Source organism: Leuresthes tenuis, unplaced genomic scaffold, assembly GCF_036924035.1.
Source record: "Leuresthes tenuis unplaced genomic scaffold, fLeuTen1.0.hap1 SCAF_11, whole genome shotgun sequence".
Lineage (NCBI taxonomy): Eukaryota > Metazoa > Chordata > Actinopteri > Atheriniformes > Atherinopsidae > Leuresthes > Leuresthes tenuis.
Window position 1 is genome coordinate 22238228 of NW_027325365.1, and position 23420 is coordinate 22261647.

The following is a 23420-nucleotide window of genomic DNA, read 5'->3' on the forward strand; positions in this document are numbered from 1 at the left end:
TGAGAGGACATGGCAAAGTAAACTGCGGGAGGTGTACGACTAACCGATTTTCTCATCCTCCTGCACCATCTTCCTCTCCTCGTGGAAGGCCCTGAGCCAGCGGATCTTCTCCTCCGGCTTTTTAGCCAAGAAGATGTGGATCTCCTCACTGTCTTTGCTGCACAACTTGAAGGCGTTCTTCACGCTGACGTTGAAGTCATCGTCACGCCCATCTATGGCGTCCCGAACCTCGTAGCGGTCCATGTCGATGCGGCCCTTATAGTACAGGATGTCCCGGCGTATTAGATCCTGGTGAATAAGAGAGGAAGAGGCCTGTAAGTGTACGTGTGTGTGCTAAACTTAAGAGCTGTCAACAAGCATTTCTCCCTCGGTATCCAGAGTCTGTTGCGTACAACCCTGTCCGTCTGATGCCCAAACATGCAAAAACCTTCAAAAGCATTACAGAATGCCTCAGTAAATCTGCTCCCGAATGCCACAATACATTTCCACAATCAAACACTGGTACTGTGCACTGCTTAAAGGGTAAATCCAGCTCAGTCTGGCCAGAATACATGCCACAGGTATGTTTGTCCACATGTACAAAGCTTGGTTCACAGTCCAGAACTGGAAGTGGTGAGATGAAAAACATTTAGGTTGGTTTTGTGCAGAGCAGCATCATGATTATGCCAACGGTTTCTAAACCTACACGTGTACTTTTAACTCCTAATCTGCGTTATTTGCGGGTGGCAGCAAAGTAGAAAAAGTAATGATTGCAAGAGGAAGTAGAAAGGTGGAAGAACTTTTTGGAAATACAATCCAGAACAGAGACTGTTACGAGATTGTGTTATTACAGAAACTGTGTTTATTTTCTTTCTTTTCACCACTGATTAATGTGTACGTGTACTCACTCATTCTTCCATCACCACCAGCCGCTTCAGAACGCACACACAGCACAGGATACATTACACCGACTCAAGCATTTTCAGCGAGAAACCAAAAATAGCTTTTATCCAATGTCATCACTTTATGATTGCTTTAAGATTATGATTATGGAGCATGCTGAACTTCAGCGCCACAGAAGCACATCAAACAAAAAAAAACCTTAATCTATGCAACTTTTATCATTTGCAGGAGAAAGAGAGCAAAGAAAAAAAAACAATCCTCACTTTTACCCTGAAAGGAAGGTAAAAGGAAAGGCATCTTTTAAATCAGCAAGGAGAGATAAGTGTGGATCTTTGTGCCGATAAGAAGAGGATGAAAAGAAAAGATGGAAGTCTTCTTGCAACGTGCTCCTACTGTAATAAACCCCAGGGGCTGGTGGGAGGCCCTGCGCATGTTGGTCTGAGGATACTGGATACGCACGAGTGAAAGCACAGTCTGGAGTTTAGAATTCAGAGCATCTCGACAGTGGGCCAGGCCAGTAAACCCAAAGGAAGTTCTAAAGACGCACAGGGGTTCATTTCTGGTGCCAGAGATTTTCAACTGTGAGAACTGAAGGACAGGAAAACAGAAAGACAGTACATCTATATGTCTTTGTTAGGTTTTGTTCTGCGTTTGTCTTCGCAAGGACGAAAATGCTGTTCATCTGTGTGTGATGATGCTTTTATAAGGCCTCTGTGTATGTTTGTGTCTCCGTGTCTGCCTGCATTTGTGTCTCCATCTCTGTGCATGTATTGAGTCTAGCCAAGCGTGAACAGCCGTCTGACAGGAGAGAGCACAGCCTTGGTGCATTAGAGCCCAAACTACCACAGCCCCCATTTTGTGAAAGGCGCTGAGGATTTGAATGCTTCTTCACAGAGGACTGGTGGGTCTCACACAGCATTATGTAATGTATTTTCGGCTCCTCGCAAGGGTTTTATAAAGTCACATTGTCTTCATGCATCACTGTCACCGGCCATGTGATACAACGACTTTCAGGATCACAAGCTGACGATGCATCGCAGCAATTAGCTTGTTTTCAGCCGACAAAGTCTTGAAATAAAAAGGAAGAAAACGAACCAAAGGGAGATGGAAAGAGCTTACCTTCTTACAAAGTACCAGCTGGTGATCAAAGAGAAAGAAGACTCTCTGCTGGCTGCGTCCATACGGTTGATAGATCCATGACAACTCCCCAGTGTAGATAAGCTCCGAGCTCCTGTCTAAGATATCATCCCCCTATACGTAAACACAGATAGACTCAGCCAATTAAAAGAACACTTGGACTTTGCGCACTTAGTCATTTTACTCTTTCCTACTCAGCCTGTGGAGAGTTGCGTCGTGTTTTATGTGGCTGACGAAGTCTGAGATATTAACCATCATAATTGATGTCACTTTGAATCTTATCAGGGGTATATGTAATCCAACATATATTAGGGTCACTGTGTGCAAAAAACAAAAACTGATTAAAGCCATAGCTGTCCAAGAAAAGAAATGCATTATTCTTGAACATGATTTTGTGAGAAAAAAAAATGGAATCAGTTCACGGTGCTGCGCTTCCAAATGCAAAAACGCACCAATCATGTAATCCAAATCAGCATGTTGTTCGCTTCTTTATATCCCCAAGTTCGGGCAACGTCTCAGGACAATATGCTTATTCTAGGCTAAAAAGACAAGTATCTCATCTCAGGCTTAATCTCAACAGTAAATACACATTTTTGTTGGTAATACTGTCCTTGCCTCCTCTGGTTACAATGCAGCAGCGTCTCTAACACGCTGCTGTAGACATATCTGCCTTTTTTTTGTTGTTGTGGGAAATCAGGAACCCTGAAACAGTGAGCCAGTCCCACAAGGTGAAACATATTAGAAAACAGGAGGTGTAACATGAGCTGCATTATGGGAATGTTGAGTCTGAGTTCAACTGCATGAATTTTGGGCATTGTTTTTTTCTTAATCTCTTACAATCATTCCACCTCTGAAAGCACAACATTACATTTCTTGATTATGCCTTTAAACTTTTTTTTTAATACTGTTTGACACGAGGCTATCAGGTGCAGGGTTCATGCTGATGTCTGAAAAGCTAAAAGTTCAGAAAACAACCTTCTCAGTTTGTTAAATATACCAACACTTAAGGAATTAATGGAGGGGATTCGGTGAAGGGATTCTTTAATAAAGTACATACCTCCCAGTCGAGAACTGAAGCCTGCCATTGGGCAATCTTATCAATGTTCTCCAGTCTCCTCTTCCTCTCATTGATCTGCTGAGTGACATTCCGCATCACGGCCAGGGCTGCTGCCACGTATCGATAGTCACTATAGACACAGTGTGCATGTAATTACTCCGGGGTGTTGAGGGACAAAGTTGTAACCCTTCAGATTTCATCACTCAGACACATGTAATGTTGCTGTAGCGAATGATACAGAGTAGCCTATCAAAGACAGTGGTTATGAACTCAAGTAACAGTGGCAAGTCTAGTTGAACACAGTCAAAATAACCCACTGTGACTTCATTCTAATCAGCCAATCTCTTTACTCACAGTTAACTCTGTTGGTGTCTGTGCTAACTGAGCTGGATTTATCCCTCTGGCTTAGATGTGCTACGGATCCCAGCCTCACTTTGGAAGATAAAGTGTATGTGTGTGTGTGTGTGTGGCAGTATTGTGTGTAAAAGAGTGACAGAGACAGGCCTATATCTGGCAGATTCTCCACAGCTCCCTAACAGACAAACACTGTGATCTGGCAGGCCTTGCTGGCAGAGCTGGCACCTGTCCCTCTCTGGCTGAGATCGCCTGGTTTATGAATGACCTTGAGCTGGCTTAGACACGCTGAATCACTCGCACCATGTTTCTGTGGGCTTGCACACATGAGTTTGCACATCTGGATGCTCACATCTGTGTTTGAGAGCTCATCTGCAAACGTTTATGTTGTGCACGCAGCTTCCGTGCTTTGTGGAAAATGTGAACTCTTGCGTGTACAGTATGTGCCAGAGAAAGCCCCAATTCATATCTTATCTATAATCTATTTATATGCAGAGCTCAATGGAATAATGTCCTGGCCGTGCACTGCTTTGAAAATAATATGGATTGCAGTGCTGCAGCACATCTCTTCATTGTAATTGAAATGTTTTCTTTTAAGACATGAACAAGCTGCTAAAACTACGCAAACCAACACCTACTTCAGTTCATGCATGGATAATTGCCGCTTCAGAGGGATAAACCCAGCACTTGCAACAGCTGCATTGCAACAAAATGCAGCTGGAACACAACGATGCATCAGTGGCGCCTTCTTTTCCAACTAAATGCATTACAGTGAAACAGCAACAAATGAAATCTTGACAGTGCACGTTACCTGTGCTCCTGCGCGGTGTATTTAAGGAGCTCAGCCAACTGGAGGGGGTATTTGCAGATTTTCTGGACAGGCGTGAGCAAGAAGCCATCTATGGCAATGTCAATCATTTGCTGGAGGAGGCGACAAGCCTCGAAGAAGTGCTGGTACCTGCCATCCCTCATCAGTTTGCTCAGCTCCATGCAGGCATCCAAGTGGTTGTTACAGTATTCTGAATAGATCCAGAAACCATCTTGCTGTAGTGTAAAAGAGAGAGAGATACGTGAACAGAGAGGATAATGGACGTCTTCAATGAAATACTAAGTAGCGGACTGCCATTGAACACAGATTTCTAGAATTTTCATTAGATTCTTTTCCTCAGGATCATGACATAATCATCTGTTATCTTAAATAGTCTGCTCCTGACTTCATTATCTCCACAACTTCAGCGTTATCTGAAGATACTGAGAAAATCTAGTTCAGATCATAAGATTACAGACCTAACAAATCACTAGCTGTTATAGCTTCCCTCAGCTGAAAACGGCATCTTAGCTCATTTTTTTTTTCATCCTCACTAGATTTCAGTGTGTACAAAAAAAAAAACAAATGAAGAAAATGCAATAAACAGGAAAGTGCTCACGTGTTCTAAAAAGCATGGCCCGATTTCAGAGAGGTGGGGTTCCTCTGTGTTGTACTGTTTCTCCAGATCTCTAACAAAGCCCATCTGGAAGCGGTAGATGTCCTCGATGTTCCCAAAAATGACCTTCAACTGGTCGTCGTTGAACATGTCCACGCGCTTCCTGCACTGGCGCAAGTAGCCCTGAAACAACATGGGATGCAAAAACTTAAGACTGCACGCAGAAAAACTGGGCCGTGGCTGCTTTAAACGAATCAAACATCCTGAAACTTTAGCATTTCATGTAAAGATTAAAAAGTCCAGCTTAATCTAAATAAATCATCATCAGTGAATTCACATTTCTCCATTAGGTAAGCATTGATTTTTCTTCTTATTGATTTTCTGAGCCATTTGCTGTAAACTATGTGACGGACATCATTTGAAAATGGCTATGATAAGGTATAAATCTCCCTTATGACTGGCTTATCATGCGTGTTTCGAAGCTCACAAAATTGTGAGCTGCACCACAGTTCTTGCCTGTGCATGTTAAAGCAAACTCAAAGAATGCAGCATGCAAGAAGTGTGAAGGTGGGGATGGGAATTGCTGCCCTATTGCAACTATTTTCAAACATCATGCTCCATCCACAATGCAAACAAAGGGTATACAGCAGATTAAGGAAAGATGATTAAATAAGCAGAAACTTGCACTAGCAGCCACCCAAAGTCAAAGCTGCAAAGGTTTTTTTATTTGACTCTGTTCTGATGTGACCTCTACGCACTTTGGGAATAACTGCAGCTGAAAAACTGCACTTTAGACAGTCAAACCTGAACTAGCTTGCATTTTTATGAGTCTAACTCCATTTTTAACTCGTCGCTACAGACAACATGACAACAAGTTAAATCACTATCATTTATCCTCTATTCCCATAGCTATTCGTTTCAGCTTACCTAAGTATCATGTTCCGCTGCTTCCTTTACTTTTGATTTACTTTCTGTAAATCATTCACAAACTGTTGTGTGAATGCCATCACTGATCACCAAGTCACAATAATCAGTAACTCTGTCAAACTCACCATCTTGCTATAATACTACATCCCATTTAACACAAACCACGCTTGCATGTTACTGTGCTACAAGGATTCACAATTATTCCACATTCGCACATTTGTGAAGAACAGTGAAAAGACTTTAGCTCTGAAATTACTGAAATGATACATTTCCTTAAATGCAGCAGATCATATCTGCTGACAAAGGCACAGTAATTTCCAATGATTATATACAGATTTACAGGGGTTTATTCAGATTAAACAAACTTGTATAAAAACTGGCAAAGCTTTATTTAATCCATTTTGTGTGAATTCTAGCTAGTCATTCTTTTTCAATCCTAATAAAAGTGTGAATGTGGGAGTGTTGCAAACCTGCAGAATGTTGTGTAGCATGAAAAATGCTGCTTTGTCTCCTACTCTGGTTTCAGTTCATTTCCCTTCATACAATGCACTACCGGTGCGGCTGTTACTGAAGGTGGCGAGGTGCATCCCGGAACAGTGAAGCAGAGTAATGTGTGTGCGTTGGCGGATGTGTGCACATGTTTACTACCTCACAGATGTCCTTGAGGTGTTTAATGTAGTGTCTCTCCGTGCTCATGATCTCATTGATGACGTTAGCCCTCATCTGGTCTCGGTTTTGGAGGGGTGAGCCCAGACACAGGCAGTCATTGGTTGGATCCAGGTGCCCATTCTGCACCTCGCTGGTCCCCTCGGATGGCTCCCCTCCACCGTCCTCCTGATTCACCCAAAGCTGAGGACAAATATATTCCAAACACACCGACACACAAAGCTTATGATAAGAACTGTGCACCCTTACGGAAACTTTTAGTGAACAGATTCATGTATAATCATCATCTTTTTTTTTTGTTACTGGGCATTAATATGATAAAATCCTTTGTTCTAACACGCTCCCAAAAAACAGCACACACACCAAATATGTGAACTCATCCCTCACACACAGTGATTTATTTAAAGGGTCTCTGATAGTTTGAAGGATGACTAAGACTCAAAAAAGTGAGGGACAAACAGCTAAACACACTCCTGAGTATAAAAAGCCTTTTCTGAGACTGAGGATGTTCAATGCCCAACTTCAGCCTTGTGTGTGACTCACAAAACTTCCCCTATTACGCATACGCACGCCTCACCTCAAGCATGCACTCACCAACACACACACACACACACACAGGCTTATTCCACTCTCGCTCATCGAAGGGGCCAAAGTGAGCGTGGTCTCAGATGCCCAGAAGCCAACACCTGATGACACACAGTTTGCCAAGAGAACATCAAAGAACCGACGGGTAGAATGCCAAACACAAGATGGGAAATGTAGCGCCACAGACAAGCAGAGTGACAGGTGGTAGAGCGCTGACTGCAGACGAGAACTGGTAGCGCAGCGTTAAGACTGAAAAATACTCAGAGTCAATAGTAAATAGTGTACTGAGGAAAAAGATTCATCTATGAAAAAGCAACTAACCGTTAACAAGAAAGATCAGTCCAAATGTGAACACATATGTAGAATTTCACTTTTGGCCATTAAGAGGGCTTTTCACATAATCTTTACTCTTGACTCATCAGTTCTGCCTCTCTATCGACCCCTTTGAGGAATGATGTGATAACGTCATGGGCACATTAATGTTTGGGTTAATGTCGAGGGTACGTTGCGTGGACAGACTGGAGCGGGTGGGTGAGCGGGGGGGCAGGCTGGATGGGTAGATGAAGCTGGGAGAACGCACCTTTGACGTGGTGTTTTGGAACCGTGGAGTTGCTATGGGGTTGATATAGAAAACCTGTTTTGTTTGGGGCTGAGGAGGGTGGGGTTCCACCTTGGAGAGAGAGAATGACAGAACAGAAAGATACTTTTTGGTTGACAGTCAGTCAGCCTGTCTGCCCTGGCCTCTCAGGAGTGAATATGGAAGGGTGGACAGGTGGGAATGGCCATGAGAAGTGTCTGGAGGGGGGTGGGTTCTACAGTGGGAGGTCTCCACCTACAGCAGGAAAGCTAACTCTGCCCTCATTAGGATAAAGAGTCCCTCCGGGCATGTTCAAAGACATACAAAAGAACTCTGCTTAGAATAATAATTTCTTTGATATGATATTTACATAAAAATACCCAATTACCTGCACAGAAATTCTTAAAATGATGTCTATGCCTCTCCTTCCTCACTGAAATTTGCAAATGGTTTTGCAATTCTTAAGCATAATTACTGGATGCAAGATATCTCCATTCTCCTTTTATGTACAATGCATATCTCAAGTTGCCATGTGACTATCCAAATGGACTATGATTGACTCCCAATCATACTTGCAGATCTATGCCTTTAAGTTTGAGTTCAAAGACACTTTACTCTTTCAACAGTTCAATTAAAGAAAAAACAAGCAAAAAAACCACACGCTCTGGTGTCAGAATGTGAGTATATTCTGTGCAGTCAGGGTCCAGTGTCCAACAGAGGTGGGAAAAAAACGTCGTCATAAAAGAAGTAAAAAAACTATCATGCAGTAGTCGCACCAGACTTGTGTGTTAATGCAGTTGAAGGAGGAGATATAATGTAACCACAACATAATGTGAAGCTGCTGTTAATCTAATTTCACCAGGGGCACGAGTTGAAGGTGAAGCCAAGCTAAAAGGGGTGGGGGGAGTCATTAGCATCTTTGTTTCATCGTCCCTGAATGCCCAATAAAGGCGCTTAGCTAACTGTTCTCTAATCTCTTGGGTGTTATGTATCATTAAAATAAGGATGCGTGTTTGTGTGTGTGACAGTGTAATGGTGCATGTGTGTATGCTCATGTGCCACCGTTTCTGTGTGTCTTCGGGTGTCTGTTGTGTCTTTGGGCAGTGGCCAGCCATAGCTGCACCTAACTCACCCGTACAAAGCTGGCAGGGAACCATCCTTCCTCCTCATCAATCTGGCCCCACCACCAGTCCTTGTTGGAGGCGTCCAGCACCTTGATGACGTCACCGGCCTTAAATGCCAACTCCCGATCCGCCATGGTCACATGGTCCCATACTGCCTCAGCGTTGACGATTGAACCTCCACTTATCAACTGCAAAGGAGAAAAAAAAGAAAAGAAAAAAAGAAAAAGAAAAACAATGTAGGGAAAGAAAGTATTTGCTTGTGCTTTATTCTAACAGCATGAAGCCACTCCTGTGGGAACAACGATGAAACAGGAGTGAACTGTACACACGCAGATGCTTATCAATAATAAATAGACTTGCTCGATTCAAAACAATAGATAAATCAACTAACTTTAAGACAATATGACGCCTAATTTTGGCCTCAGTTTGTGTGAATCCTTGTTGCTAAACCCACTCAGATTACTAATGGATGCAAATACACACCCTCAAAGCCAGGGCCTTCTAGCAGTTTAGGCATTGCAATGCAAATGGAGCGACACAATAGCCAACACTGCCCACAATACAACAGAACAAATACAACAACACAAAATAGGCAGAGCCATCAGTGGATAAACAACACTGCGTTTAGAGGCACCACACAAGTCTTCACACAGGGACGTAATTGGCCCATTACAACATTATAATAATTACATGTGTCAATATAATATAAATGCTGGGCAAACAGAGTGAAGGGATAATCTTCGCTCCTTCATGCTCGCACCGAGGCTCGTTTCATTTGCGGCACAAAAAACATGGATGGATGACTCATCAGATTTTGTCTATTGATTTTTAAATCATGAATAAATAATGTGGACATCAAGCAACGTGGAAAATAAACAGTCGCGCTGAAAAGCTGTGTAAACACACAGACGAGCGGAGCACTACACGACGTGCAGAAACCGGCCATAGTAAGGCCACCGAAGCCGGGAGGGTGATGAGTATTCTTCAGAGGATCTGGAGAGGCTAAAGGTTGTTCTCATTAAAGGACGAGAGACCGCTGACAATGTTCTTGAGAGACACCCGAGTCTGACATCATCAATCCACAGCTTCACCATCCATCACACTGACGACGTAGCTTTGTTGCCCTGACACCTACACAGCCATGCAGATATGCACAACTGCAGCCGCACTTCCATCCATGTGTGCGGTAACCCCGTGTAAGCCTCTGTGGCACATTTCCAACTGTTCATTTAAACCGTTCTCTCCACAGCAGTGTTCATCAGCATTCTGCAGTCCACAGTTAACCATGCATCCACTCCCCGGGGCTGTGGGCAGAGCAGCCAGGGCTAACCAAGCCTGACAGGCGATGCTTAAGCTCCAGGTAAGGTGTTACCAAAGACCTGGAGACAGGGATGCCAGATGGATGGATATGAAATGACTCTTTTCAGGCCCTTCTTTTAATTGAGCAAACTGTGTTTTGTTTTCACTTATCATTTCACTTCTTATAACCACGGAATAACGAAACCTTTGTCCGGCCAGCTCATTTTTCTAGATCTAAATTCTTTCATATCTTCCTGCTTATGCAGCTTAAAAAAAAAAAAGGAAAAAATAATTTCCACTAGAAACTGCAGATCATGCGAGTGTGTGTGTTTGCTCGTACTCATCCCAACACCCCGTGAGGATCTAAGCTCTCAGACTCAGCAGCTACGCTGGCCCTTCAGCCTGCACACAAGCCCACTTCCCCGATGGCTCACTGAGACAGCTACAGGGAACATAAGCCAATCAGGCCAGGGGAGTGAACACAAGGAGGGACGTCCATGCCTGGAAGGCAAAGAACAGCCGTCGTCATGGTGACAGATGAGGATGCTTCACTGGTATTGACAAGATGATGGGATGAGGCAAGGACACTTGAGGATGCACCAGAATATTTCCAAATTTGGGAGTGTGGTCGCACACAAAGAGTGTCCGCTGAGTGGGGTGTCTCTTATCTTCGCTTATGTTTAAAAGCTCTCCAACAGAGGAGTAGAGGAGGATTACTGCAAAAACATGTGTCATGCTGCCATGGAAACAGGACCAATCAATAGGACTCAAAAGCATTTTTAGAAAATGACAGTTTATCCAGGGAAACTAATTTCATCTAAAATCCCCTTTCTCACAAATATGTGTCGAAAAAAAAAACAACAAGCGGAAGCTCAATCAGTTCAACCTGACTGCCACCATCTGATACAAGGACCTCAGTCGGAAAAAGCGCCACAGAACAGCCCATAGAACACATTACCTCTTGAAACTGAGGTCAGGTTTGCTTCTTGCCCTTCCAGCTACCATCCTCCCTCCAGCACTGCCCCACTGTCAACCCCACTCACTATAAGCACAGTGTCTCTGTTCTCCATCAAACCGACAACATACAGAAAGAGCAAAGGAAAGCCAGAGATCCATTCACAGCTAAATGTTTCCTCCCCCTTCTGTTCTCTCCTTTGCCTCATCTCTCCATCTCCCAAATGAGATCAGTACTGCCCTCTCCAATATACTGCATCCCTTTTTCCCTCCACATGTCTGAATAAATTAAAAGCATTACATAATCAATCTTCCTCAATCCTCCCTCAGCAAAGCCCCACACCTAGCTTGATCAAATGGCACACAGTAAACACACACGCAAACAGAGAGAGGTGCCTCTCATCATAACCATCATCACCCGTTTGTCGAGCAGCTCAAATGGCCCGTGTCATCGTTATGGTTACACTGCAGTTACAACATCAAAAAACAGTAGGGTTAAACATTAGTAATTCAACCGCAAAAGCTGTATTTGGGTCAATGCAAATGGATGCAGAGGAATCTATTCCGACACGCAGATGTTCATGACAACGCTTTCTGATTCCTGTTCAAGCACAGACACGAAGCCTGTAAAAGGAAACATGTAAGAATAGAAAGCTGATTCCCTCGCTTGTATCATCTTTGCAGCACAACACATCAGCATTCACTGCACTGGCAGATCCACTGCATTCCAACATCCTCCTGTCTCGAGCCACAGCACAGCTGCACCAAAGCACCTATAGCATCCCTGAGCAAACACACACATACACACACCTTTAGCCAGCCTTACCATGTTTGTAGCATGTAACTGTTCAGAAAGTGTATGCATGGAGAAGTCCGGTTCATACAATCATGATAATTGAATCCCTTTCGGAAGTTGTCGAGGCAACGGTCCTCCCGCAAGAGCTGAGCCTGAGAAGTGGAGTAACAAGATGCCGTATTCCAGAAAGAGGTTTCTCTTTCCGACGCACCGAGCGAGTCTACCGGTCCGTCCTCCCTGTGTCTGCCAACCCTGTTATGTAATACACTTATACCCCGAGTCTGGGAGCCAATCAAAGATGCTCTGCCTAAAACCGGTGAGAAATACACGCACCTCCTCACACGTAACTGTTGTCTCACTCGCACACACCATTTGCACATTGACACCCCTGACTGCGCGGCATAAACCAGAACTCTATTAGAGGGTACCTGCCCAGGAGGAATTACAGATGTGTGAACCCTTGGGACGTGTGGGGAGAATCCAAGTCAAAGAGGAACACAACACACAACACCCACTCAAGACCATCTCTCACACACGACTTGGCATGCTCACATGTGAACACAGGTCTATAAGCAGGACTGAGTTCTGAGTGCTAGCCATAACCACTGCAGTGTTCAAATGATGAACTTGTGACGTTACAATTATATGTTAGAATTTACAGTCCTGTGGGGTCTCTGCTCGGGAGGATGTTTATGCGCCGTGCCAGAGTGATGACAACACCAGTCCACATGCCATGGCATGTGATGGAAGTATCTGTGTTCATAATAAGAAGCTGCCAAACATCTCTTTCTAGGGATACAACATTTACCACTCAACTCCACACACAGAAAAGACGCCGGCACTTTGCTTTGAGTGTTGGTGAGCACATACAGAGTCTTCAAACAATCCCAGCCAGTCTTTCTCTATAAATAGGACTGCCATGGACGGCTCTGGGACAGGCTTTTAGCATATCTATTTCTGACATTCATTCAACATTAATGACACCTGCCTCAACCATTTATTACACTATGCCACTACGAGAAAAGGAGAAAGGTGTTTTTTTTTCCTTTTTCTTTTTGGGGTCATCTCCACCTGACAGGCTTTTTCACTTAGAGGACATTTTGTCTGAAAGAAATGTTCCCATCCAGTCCCACGTTTTAATAATCCTTACATAATGAGGTTAAAAACGGGTACAACGCGGACAAGTTGTGCACAAATGGAGAAATGGGAATATTGTGGGGCTGTGAAATGGGAGCTGAGTTTAGCTGAATCTAAAATGGGGGAAACCTGGAGTGATGGAGGCCCTCCGTTATTAGGCCTAGCCCTCTGCCTGCTGTCTGTTACTGCTCAGCTGAGATCACAATGATCCCCTAGAGCCTGTGAACAGCAGCGCAGACCTCTCACTTGCACCGCTATTTGCTACAAATATCACGTTAACTTCTGGAGAGGGATCACTGCACAGCTATTAGCTGCCATATTGTGGATGTGGCTACAGTGAATCACCAAAGAAAAACAAGTCCTGACGCAGCAGTAGGATGTGATTAAAGAAAAAAAGAAAAAAAAAAAAAGAAGACACACCATCAGATTCATTTTCACTTTAAAAATCTAATCACCACAGATTATAATGGACCAATGCGTACAATCCACAATATACAACATGGGGGAGAGGGAGATCGACGTGGAGGGGGAGGACAATATTTAGGCTATAAACGCGGAGTATGAATTATCATTCACCACATAGAGGGTAGGAGCATCACAGATCTGTATCAGCACAACTACAACCACCACTAAACAACAGTAGCTATCACAAACGGTGAGAGGACACAAGACATAACGAAGGATTGGGGAGGGGGGGGACAGAAATACATTATGTTGTACCAACGTCATTCATTTCAACGCGTAGCCGTGATGGAGCGCCGGGTGTCCCCGCTCTCGACCAACGCGCACCGCTTTTCTCTCCTCTTCTGTACGAAAGCGTGGTGCGCTGCGAACCGGGCCCCAAGCGCAGATCCATTAACGAGTACCGAGGATGAACATCAACAGCACGTTCACAAGCACCAGAACCGCGATCACCGTAAACACCGCGCAAGTCTGGACATCCAAGGCCATGGCGCAGCGCTGCGGGCCGATGCTGAGATGGGCTCTCTGTTACGGCGTGTTTTCAGCTCCCCCGTCTAGACGCGTCGCTTCAAAGCGACCGAGAAATCCACCATAATCGATGGGCAAGGAATAGGGGGGAAGAAAAAAAAGAACTAAAAGGAAAAAAAGATGTCCCTAAGTCTCTTCACACGAGTACGCGATGCAATTCATAAAGGCACGGGAAGAGATGCATCATCCTCACCATCATCTCCGTCATCAGTCTGCACCGCGATTTCTCCCCGCTAGTCAACACCTGCCGGTGTTTCGCCTCTTCCCTTACACCGACCAACTGTCAGGCCAATAGATTCTCAAAGCAAACAAGAGAGAGGCTGAGCGCAGGCTGTTCGCAGCTGCCGAGCTGCCTTCCGGTGAGCGGGGACCAGGAAGATGAGCCTGAGAGGCGGTCCTGTAGTGATCAGCGCTCTACTGCTGGACCACCGGCCTCAGCCATCACCTACAGTCGGGGGAGGGGCACAGCCAGCCCCCCTTTCTGACTACCACCGAGACCAGAATCATAACCTCATTCATCTCTCACCCCATCTAAAAATATCACGGTGGTGATTTATCATTTATCATTAACAGCTGGAGGAGAACAAATGTAAAAATAATGGATGCGTGTTCCTCAAAGTGATCTCCATCTTATCGTTTCATCGGCATGATGTCAGCCTTTATGCCAATCTTATCTGTGGCAGCACATTAATCAGATACAGTATGCTCAGCTGATGTGATAATCAACAAAACTGACACTGTGCTATCACTGGTGCAACAGACAGACATCACTAAGGCAGGCCTCTCCCAAATCCCGAGGCTTCACCAAATGTTCAAATGGTTCAAAGATAGGAATGTAGTTTTTTTTTTATGCATTTATTTTAAATCAGCACATCAGCCAGTTATCACATCTCATAACATTATTGTCAAGGTAAGTCCAGTGTGTATATAGTGGGAGTACTCTGACTAAATGCAAAGTACCACAGACGTATACTTCTAAAATAATCTTCCAGCACTTTCTGAAGCGGACGCAGGTGAGGATCCAGGATCCAGGCTCACAGGCCCCCGCTGCCTTTCTATTCGACTTCCCAGTGAGATTCAAAAACCAGAAGGTAAGGGGTAAGGGGAGAGTGACGATACGAACAAAGAGAGTAAACCCATCCGAAATCAAAACCTTGCTGTGGAAATATTTCTGGAAATAAGGAAGGGACATTCCTTCTTAACCAGCTCCAAAAATGCTGTTTCGCACATCAGTTTGTAAAACATTTCATCACGTTTTACAGCATCGAAATAGAAGGGCATTTAATACATCTCGTCAAGACGATTCTCAGTGGGGACAAATATATATCGCGCATGTATGGATTTTATAAATAAACATGGATTGGCATACATAATGCAGCATCAGAGAAATGTCCTCACTGGTATGGACCAATAGAGGCAACCTTCCGTGGTGTTTGCCAGTGGGAATTGCCCTCCCACTGGTGTAGTGCAGCGTGTACAGAGTATACTCATTTATTTTTCAGTTAGCACAGAGCGCATCCACTGCCAAATCCTTTCTTATGTGCGTCAGATTCAGCTAAATGCTGCATGCAATTATGTAAGGAAGACCCAGGCATTCTTGTCCATCTCTGCCTTCAGCTACAAACAGTTTCTTTTGCAAGATGACTCCATTATGTTGAGGTATGTTGGTGGTAGGTGTCAGCTGGAATTTCATACAGATGTTAGGAGGCGGATGCCGAGCAGGAGAAGTGTGTGCAAGTAGTGAGCCGGATGCAGTTACCCTCTCTGCCTTGACAATCAGAATGAAAAACTTTCCTTTTAGAGAAAAATTACTCCTTTTTTCTTTGCCGCAGCAGGTATCCGTGGCCTGGTGTTTCTGTGCTCGTTTATGTCTCTGTTCCATCCTCTCATCCTCCGAGCCGCCCTGCCCAAGTCTGGTTCTGCTTGAAACCTCTTCCCCTTGAAAGGAAGTTCTTCTTCTTCTCCACCTTTCACTGTGAGTTCACTCAGAACTTGGGGATTTTTTTTTTTCGGCAGCATAACATTTTCTCTTATATTGAATACGACTGAATTGAACTGGAACCTGTCTTCTATATTAAAAAATGACTGATTTGAACTGAATAGGACTGAAATCCTGAACATGGCAGGAGTGTAACTGCGGCAGGACGTGACATTTATCACCTCAATAACTTTCAGTGTAAATTCAGGAGCACTGAGGTTTGCACAGTGCTTACAACCCTCACCATAAAGGTCGTGACAGTGTGAAAAATATAAAAAATTCTTCACCTGATGCCAATTAACTGCATCAGCTGTGATTAAGTTTGACAGGTTGCGTGCAAAATTTGCCATTTTTTAACATCTGACATGTCGTATTTGTACTATTTTTATTCAAATATGGATGTGAGGTGATTTGCATCCCGTTTTTTGTCCCAGGCTTTCTGTGAACAGGCTCATATTGTGGATCACACTTTTAAATCACCAACAAGATGTCTGTGCCATAATGCAGCAATCATGTCACACCCTTGACCTAGAAAAACATGATGACACACACTTGCACAGACAACAGGGACAACTAACAGACACGGTGACTATCAGACAGACTATCACACGTGCTGAGAAAACCAGTGGTACATTGGTTTTGAATTGAAGTATCAGAAAGAACTCCTCAAACCATTCACACAGCTGTTCATTCATGCTCAAAGATGGCATTTCTTGCTATCTTAGCTGACTTTTCTCAGGCTCAGGGCCTGCATCTACAAGTACAGTTGTGGGTTTGCATCTTTTGGAAACAGCACGAGTGTTTGGAACATACCGAGAAAATTTATGAATGTTGGCAAAGTAGATCAAACTTGAGGGGTGTTCCGAGAAAGATTCTCTGGAAGTTTTATCCCCACAAAGACTATGCTGTTGGAATCAACTGTAACAACAGAGCGGAGTGATGTGCAAACATTTCAGAGCAGCCTTTTAAAACCTAAAGCAAGAAAGCTTTTGGTTGTCACCACATTTTCTTTGCAGGGCCCCTTTAAGGCCCAGTGTTGCGGGTGAAAGGACAAAATGGCCCCCGGCTCCCATCTGATGCACATTTTAGCCATTGGCATGCACATCACTGCCTTGGCTTTCATTTTTACAGCAATACTTACAGTGGACACTGTGTTACACATGAGCCCAGCGCAGGCTTGTCGCACTTGTCCTGTTGATCGGACGCTATCAGTGTTGGCAGATCACGAAAAGGAAACAACACAATCGGGATGAAGTCTTGAAAGAGAATAATGAAGCTACAGTTTAGGCCCCACACGCCCAAACCAGCCATCTCCAACCATCTAACTATACACTAAAAAGTATACTCTTCACATTCACCTGAGAGTTCCAGAATGGGGGGAAAAAAAAAAAAAGGACCTCAGAAGAAGTTCAAAAGAATAACACCAAAGGAGCGCAATATATCAGTATTTTTAAAGCCATAAATAATTTCCAGGGCACTTTCTGCACATGCATGCTGATAAAAGCGACGGCTCCTGAAAGCCAGGCTTTCAGTGAGAAAAGAGCAGCACGGTGCATCACAGCTGAGATATGACAACCGTTCTCAAACATGCTTCCCACCCCCCCACCCCTCATCTGTGCTTTAGTGTGCGTGTGTGTGAGACTCAGTGAGCAGATTACATAAGCCTGTCCTACCTCTGTGGGCTCCCTCTCCAATCTCCCTGACATTTAGACAACAAAGGTCACATCTGAAAGTCTAAATCTGCACAGACACCAAATGCTAATATACTCATACATATACAGAAGAGAGGGAGAGTAGGTATGTACAGCAGAATTTCGCCCACTAGCAGAGATTCGTGTGTTAAATAAGCCTTGAATTAAACTTCCTTGACTTCCATGTACACTGGGTGCTGAAAAAGCACAGATGTGTCATTATGAGGCATTTTATCAATGTCAGGTTAACGCTTAAAGCATCCTGTTGCTGTTGTTTGACTGTTTCTAACATAATCCCACTAACATATTACATACATAATAAAATAATAGAGCTAACAGCTACACAGCTAGCAAGCCCTATTCCCAAAAAGCTGAGACGCTGTTTGAAATGTTAATGAAATCAGATTTCGAATCATCACATCACGTCATAACCTCCGGACTAAAGAGGGGGGGGACCATCTGGTTTGTAATCAGTGCTCAGTTCAAAGCCTGCATCTCTGATGGTACAGGAGTGCATTAGTGCTTATCGGTGCAAATCGCCTTCACAAGTTTGAGACATTTGGCATCGTGAAATGTAAAATATGACAAAGTAGACCCAGGACTGCTGAGCAGCTAGGTTCCCTGTATCAGACAAGAATGGGACAGCATTCCTCACCAAAAGGGAACAGACACTGGTCCACACTCTGCTCCCAGAGGTTTACAGACTGTTGTTAAAGGAAGAGGGGATGCTACATAGTGGTAAACAGGGCCCTGTCCCAACATTTCTTCTTTTTTGAGATGTGTTGCTCCCATCAAATTTAAGATGAGCCAATATTCTTCATAAAATAGTAAAACGTCTCACTTTCTGTTTTTGTACGTTCTATTGAGAATAAAATAATGGTTCATGAAATCTGCAAATCATTGCATTCTGCATCTTATTTACATTTTACACAGCAGCCTTCGGTGTATAATCAACTTTGGTTATAGTTTGTTTGTAATGCCTTCATCACTAAAGCCTGAGATGCTCATTACTGTAGCCGCCTCCATCAAACTGACATTATCTCGTCCTGCACATCTTCACACCCTTATTTGAAAAAAAAAAAAAAAGACTCCTGAACCTGTTCCACATGAGCAGCTGTAAACTCAGGCTTTGCTTGGGACATCTTGTCCCAGGAGAACTTCCCCAGCGGAAATAGGATACTATGGTCCAGATTCAGCCAAAGGGGGCAGATACTGCACAGCTAACAGAGGCCATTCTGATGTCATTGCTTTGGACTCCCTCCAGACCTGGAGTGGGTCGCAGTATCCTGGTAATCAATACTACAAATGTGAGTACAAACCATCCTCCTTGGAAAAAAAAAAGGCTGGTGTATTACTACCAAAATAGGATGATGTCACGGGGAACTTATTTTCAATTCATGACCCTGGGGAAAAAAAACACTCGTGATAGTTAGTGAAACCTTGTAGTATGTAGGCAGGAAGTTTGGCTATTTAAGGAGGCATTTGTTTGCAACAACACTGCTTTGGTCAGTTACTGCCATGCTGACACGCACAGCTCACCCCGAGATGGAAATGTTCCTTGGTTTTTAAGCATTGGCTTGATTCCAACACCAGTTACATGTGCACGCATCAAACCCTCTAAGTTGAATTCATGAAACATCTCATGTCTGAATTAAAACTTTCTCTGAAACTGTTGGATTTTGCAGAACTTTAATGAAGAGGCAGAATTCTACAAGGCAGCCGGCTAAATAAAGAGAGCACTGACCTTTTTCTGATCCAAGATCAGCTCTTTGAGATGGTCTTTAGTTCAGTTCAGTCTTGAGGTCAGCTCTGAACTAATCGGCCTGTAACGGAGTAGCTACATCTTTAGAAAATGCTTTGCCTGAATAAGACCAGTTTCTGTGCTAGCAAATAAATCTGTTTGTGGTCAGTTGGTATTCGGCTAATGGGAGGCAAAGCCCACCACACCCATTTCCCCTCCAGTCTGCTCCAATTCTTTTCTTCTCCTCCCATCCCCACGGCAACCACATTGACTTCCTGCTTCCTCCCAGGCCTTCCAGCCACAAAGCGCCCTAAAAATAAACCGCCGGACTTTTTCTGAACGCAGTTTTGTCACCATTGTTCGGTCATCAGCTGTTTATTCGTTCAGCTCTATTTGGCTTTTAGTGCAAAGTCAAGTCAGTGGGTCAGAGCATTGAAAGAGCTGAGAAGCAGAGTAAGACAGATGAGAATGACAAGGGAGGTCCTGCCAAGTAGGGTGGCGAAATCATGGCTAAATGCTATTTAACACAAGAGATATTACCGCATTCCAAGACCAAATAGCTTCAATATTCCAACTCCTTCATGTAATTGCTACGGGGGCAGCGAAAATGAATGATTTTTTAATGAGAAATCAGAGCAATATATGCGTGTTCTGCAGACTGTAGAACAAGATGAATCTACCCTCCGACTGTGTTCTTTGTGTCAGCCCCTCGTGAGACTCTATAACTCAGTGGATTGTTATAACTATAGCTGATTGGAAGAGGGAGAGTCTTTGAATCTAGACTACATAAACTTAGGGTATGCAATGTCTCCCGAGAAACGAAAAGATCTGAAGACAAGCTTGCAGAGGAGACACTGCATTAGAGGCGGAAGCTACTTTAAGACACCTCACTTGTTTTCTACACTTTGATGATTTCCGTGCTACTCTGTGTAGTGGTGGCACTAACGGCTGACAGCACACAATGCAAAGAACTACAAGAAAACTTTCTCCCCTGATCCTAAATTAAACATCCTTCTGACAGTTAACGCACTTAGTCAAACTGCCACTGTTTGCCGATATAGAGCTGGCTCCTGGCTACAGTTTCCATCGCTCACATTTCCCCACACATGAAACAATTATTTGAAAGATTATGAAGAATAGCGTAAGGGAGAATGATCTGGAACTACATGTTTTGCCAATCTGGATGCATCTTCTGACACTCAAACTCAAACTTTTTTGCATTCGTTCTCATGGTTTTTTTTTTGGACACTCAATGAGCTTGAAGGTGATTCAGCTCACCTTCATAGGCGAGGTATTCCACGACTCCAACTCTGAAAGCGTAGAGCTCCAAGCTCTTCAACATTGACTCTTTGACAATGACCAGCAACATCAGTAAAATGAGACTTAATTAAAAAGACGAACACACAGTGCCACCGGACTGTTTCGGTGTGGCTCCCGTTTGAACTTTTCTCTGAACCTTTAGTTTACATATTAAGAGCATCTTCCCACTGCACGTTATTTGATTTAGTATCCTGCATCTGCTTGTTAATGTCGTTGTTGTGTGGATGGGTAAAAAAAGAAGAAAAAAAAATCACCAGTCAGCTGTTTGCACTTTGTTGTTGATGCACTCCATCAGAATTCTTTTATTTCAGGCAATTCCATAAAACACAGAGCCAGTGTGCCTCAGCAGTGTCATAAAGACATTTGATCGTTGTGTTATGATTTTGTAAAAATGCATTTCTAATTCTTACAACCTTTGTGGAGTGAAGGCATCCCACAGCCCCTTAGTGGGGTGGACACCGAAGGTGGAACCTCAAATCTGATTAAAATTTAAATTTCTGTTGAGTTTCCCATAAAAATGAAACATGCTTCTGCTAGAACGAACTCTCCAAACACGGAGCTAAAAAAGTAGGGAGCAGTGTCGAAAATACAATCAACTGTTTATCTTCAAAATCTGAGCCAGGGCATCCTCAAATAACAATAACAATTGGTCATTTGAGACCCCAGCTGCGGCACGAGAGATGCACTCAAATGGCCTCTGCTAAGATTTAGTTGGCTGCCTAAATCAGCACTGCTCGAGTATACTTGTGCTGTGCTGGTTGTCGCTAGTGTCACTATTCATCAGAGCACATTCTGCCACCTGCGGCCCAAAACACTAGGAAGTACGAAGCGACTGGTGTCTTCCTTCTTCCTGAGGTTTCCGACTGCACTTGCATGCAGGGTTTGTTGGGTGTTTGCACTGTGTCTCTTCAGGAATAAAATACTCTAAATTTAGATTTTACTGTCACATTAATGGCGAGGCATCCTCAGAGAGAGAAGTGCTTGGCAATGAAGAGCCCACTCACCCACTCCAATCAACTGTCACGTCCACTACAGCAGAAGCTGTAAACGTGTAACTCAATATAAACAGTTCTAAAAACTTACAGACAGGTGGAGTGATCACTGTGTGTAATAACGGAACACAAAGGAAAAATGGAAACCTCTGCGATGATTCTGTAGTTGGGTGAAGATTCGTTCGGTTTTGCTCAGCATCTTCCAGTTTGTTGATGGGTCAGCTCCTCCCATCAAAGACTTCACAGGGCCCATCTGATAATCTCCCGGGCATGGATAACGAAAAAACTCGCACACACAACAAGCTGCAGGAGGCAGGTGTTTTCACATGCCCGGAGGGAGGAACGGACGAGGGGAGGGCAGGCAAGGTGAGGGAACATAGAAAAAAAAGAATAAACAGTGGGGGAGAGAAAACCTGATCTGAGAGGAGGAGAAAACAGGGGGGTGGCAAGCTCTTGGGTCAGAAAGGAAGGGAGGTGCAGGGAGAGGGGGAATGAGGAAGAAGTACAAAGAGCAAAGGGGATTGCATAATACGTGTATGTGATGGAGGTTCTCTCTGATGCCGCATGTGGTGTAGCAGGGAGGTCAGAGGGAGAAAGTTAAGCTAAATAATGCACACAAGAAGTGGCAGCTGCCAGAAAAATCTAGCTCATCGTTCACACAGGCCTGCAGGATACATTCCAACTAGCAGAAAAACTGTGCAGGCAGTTAGCTTCTGTCTCATTATTTCATGACAGGCTAAAAAGAGCAGGGCAGGATCTACTAATTTCATTCAGATTACAAAAACTTAACAGACTACTTAGTGAAATCAGACCGACTGTCAGAGATGGTTCAGAAAAAAAGAAAAGAAAGAAAAAAAGGCAACCTGTTGGACATTTGATTCATTGTCAGTACGTTTGTCCTGAGCTCATAAAAATGTTGGACATGGATGAATTGCAGTGCAGAGTGGGTTTACTAATCCCATCTCTGAACAGAAAAGCTATTCAAATAGAGAGACATGTATATTCATGTAAATAAGAGATAGATACCTATAAAAAGTAAGCTTCTGACGACTTTCTTTGCTGCTGAGAGAACTGTGTGTCCCATCGATTTATTGCAAAAATATATTCTATTATCTCATATGAATGATACAGATCCAGGAAAAGGCTGACTCCCTTTAATACTAATCACTGGCACGACATGAGCCACCTTTGCCACCAAAAGAGTGTGAGTGTGAGCATCTGATGGCATCGAGTGTGTTGGGTACAGAACATTTGGTGGTGGTGGTGTAACAAGATGAGCGGTGATACTCACTTTTCCTGTCAGCGGTCACAATGTTGTAGAGTCAGTGTTAAAACAAACTTGCTCAGGAGCAGCACAAATGTTTTTTTCCATTAATCTTTAACTTAACAGTGCTCTCTTACGCGTCAAACAGCATCTTTGTCGACAGTGAACGCGTCGTGCTAAATTGCAATGGCTGCATGCAGCCCGCAGGTGTGCGCGCCTGAGGATGCCATAAATTTAGCATAAATTCCTTATGTAAAATGAATGCAACTGCATTAGGGGCGATTACAGATGTGTAGTTATAGATGAGTGTGGCGCACCTCCGCAGCATACCAAAAGAAAAGGTTTGAGAAGCCAGCTATGAATCATTCAGCTGAATTTGAAAGCCCTAATAGATGACTTTGAGCAGTAGAAAATCAGAGGAGAGCACCTGCAAAGTAAGTTAAACTTTTGTATTGGCCATATTAAAAAATGTAATTGATGATAATAAAACAGATGAATACAGAGCTGGGCCTGCATCTACTCGCG

At 43.7% G+C, this 23420-nt stretch overlaps 2 protein-coding genes across 10 annotated transcripts in view; both read right to left on the reverse strand.

Moving 5' to 3' along the window:
• The window catches only part of apool (apolipoprotein O-like), a 353684-nt gene that overhangs the window by 10409 nt on the left and 319855 nt on the right, over positions 1-23420 (reverse strand). The gene's annotated exons all lie outside the window — the stretch shown is intronic.
• LOC140318324 (rho guanine nucleotide exchange factor 9) overlaps positions 1-23420 on the reverse strand; it is a 42486-nt gene that overhangs the window by 7674 nt on the left and 11392 nt on the right. For 3 of the 9 annotated variants that reach the window (XM_072396092.1, XM_072396089.1, XM_072396091.1), the window contains 8 exons: positions 8742-8921; positions 7613-7702; positions 6430-6630; positions 4858-5037; positions 4242-4474; positions 3077-3206; positions 2002-2133; positions 45-288 (listed from right to left, as the gene is read on the reverse strand). In XM_072396092.1, coding sequence (XP_072252193.1) covers positions 45-288; positions 2002-2133; positions 3077-3206; positions 4242-4474; positions 4858-5037; positions 6430-6630; positions 7613-7702; positions 8742-8921 — 1390 coding nt within the window. The other 6 variants (XM_072396095.1, XM_072396093.1, XM_072396096.1 and 3 more) reach the window with 6 other exon arrangements.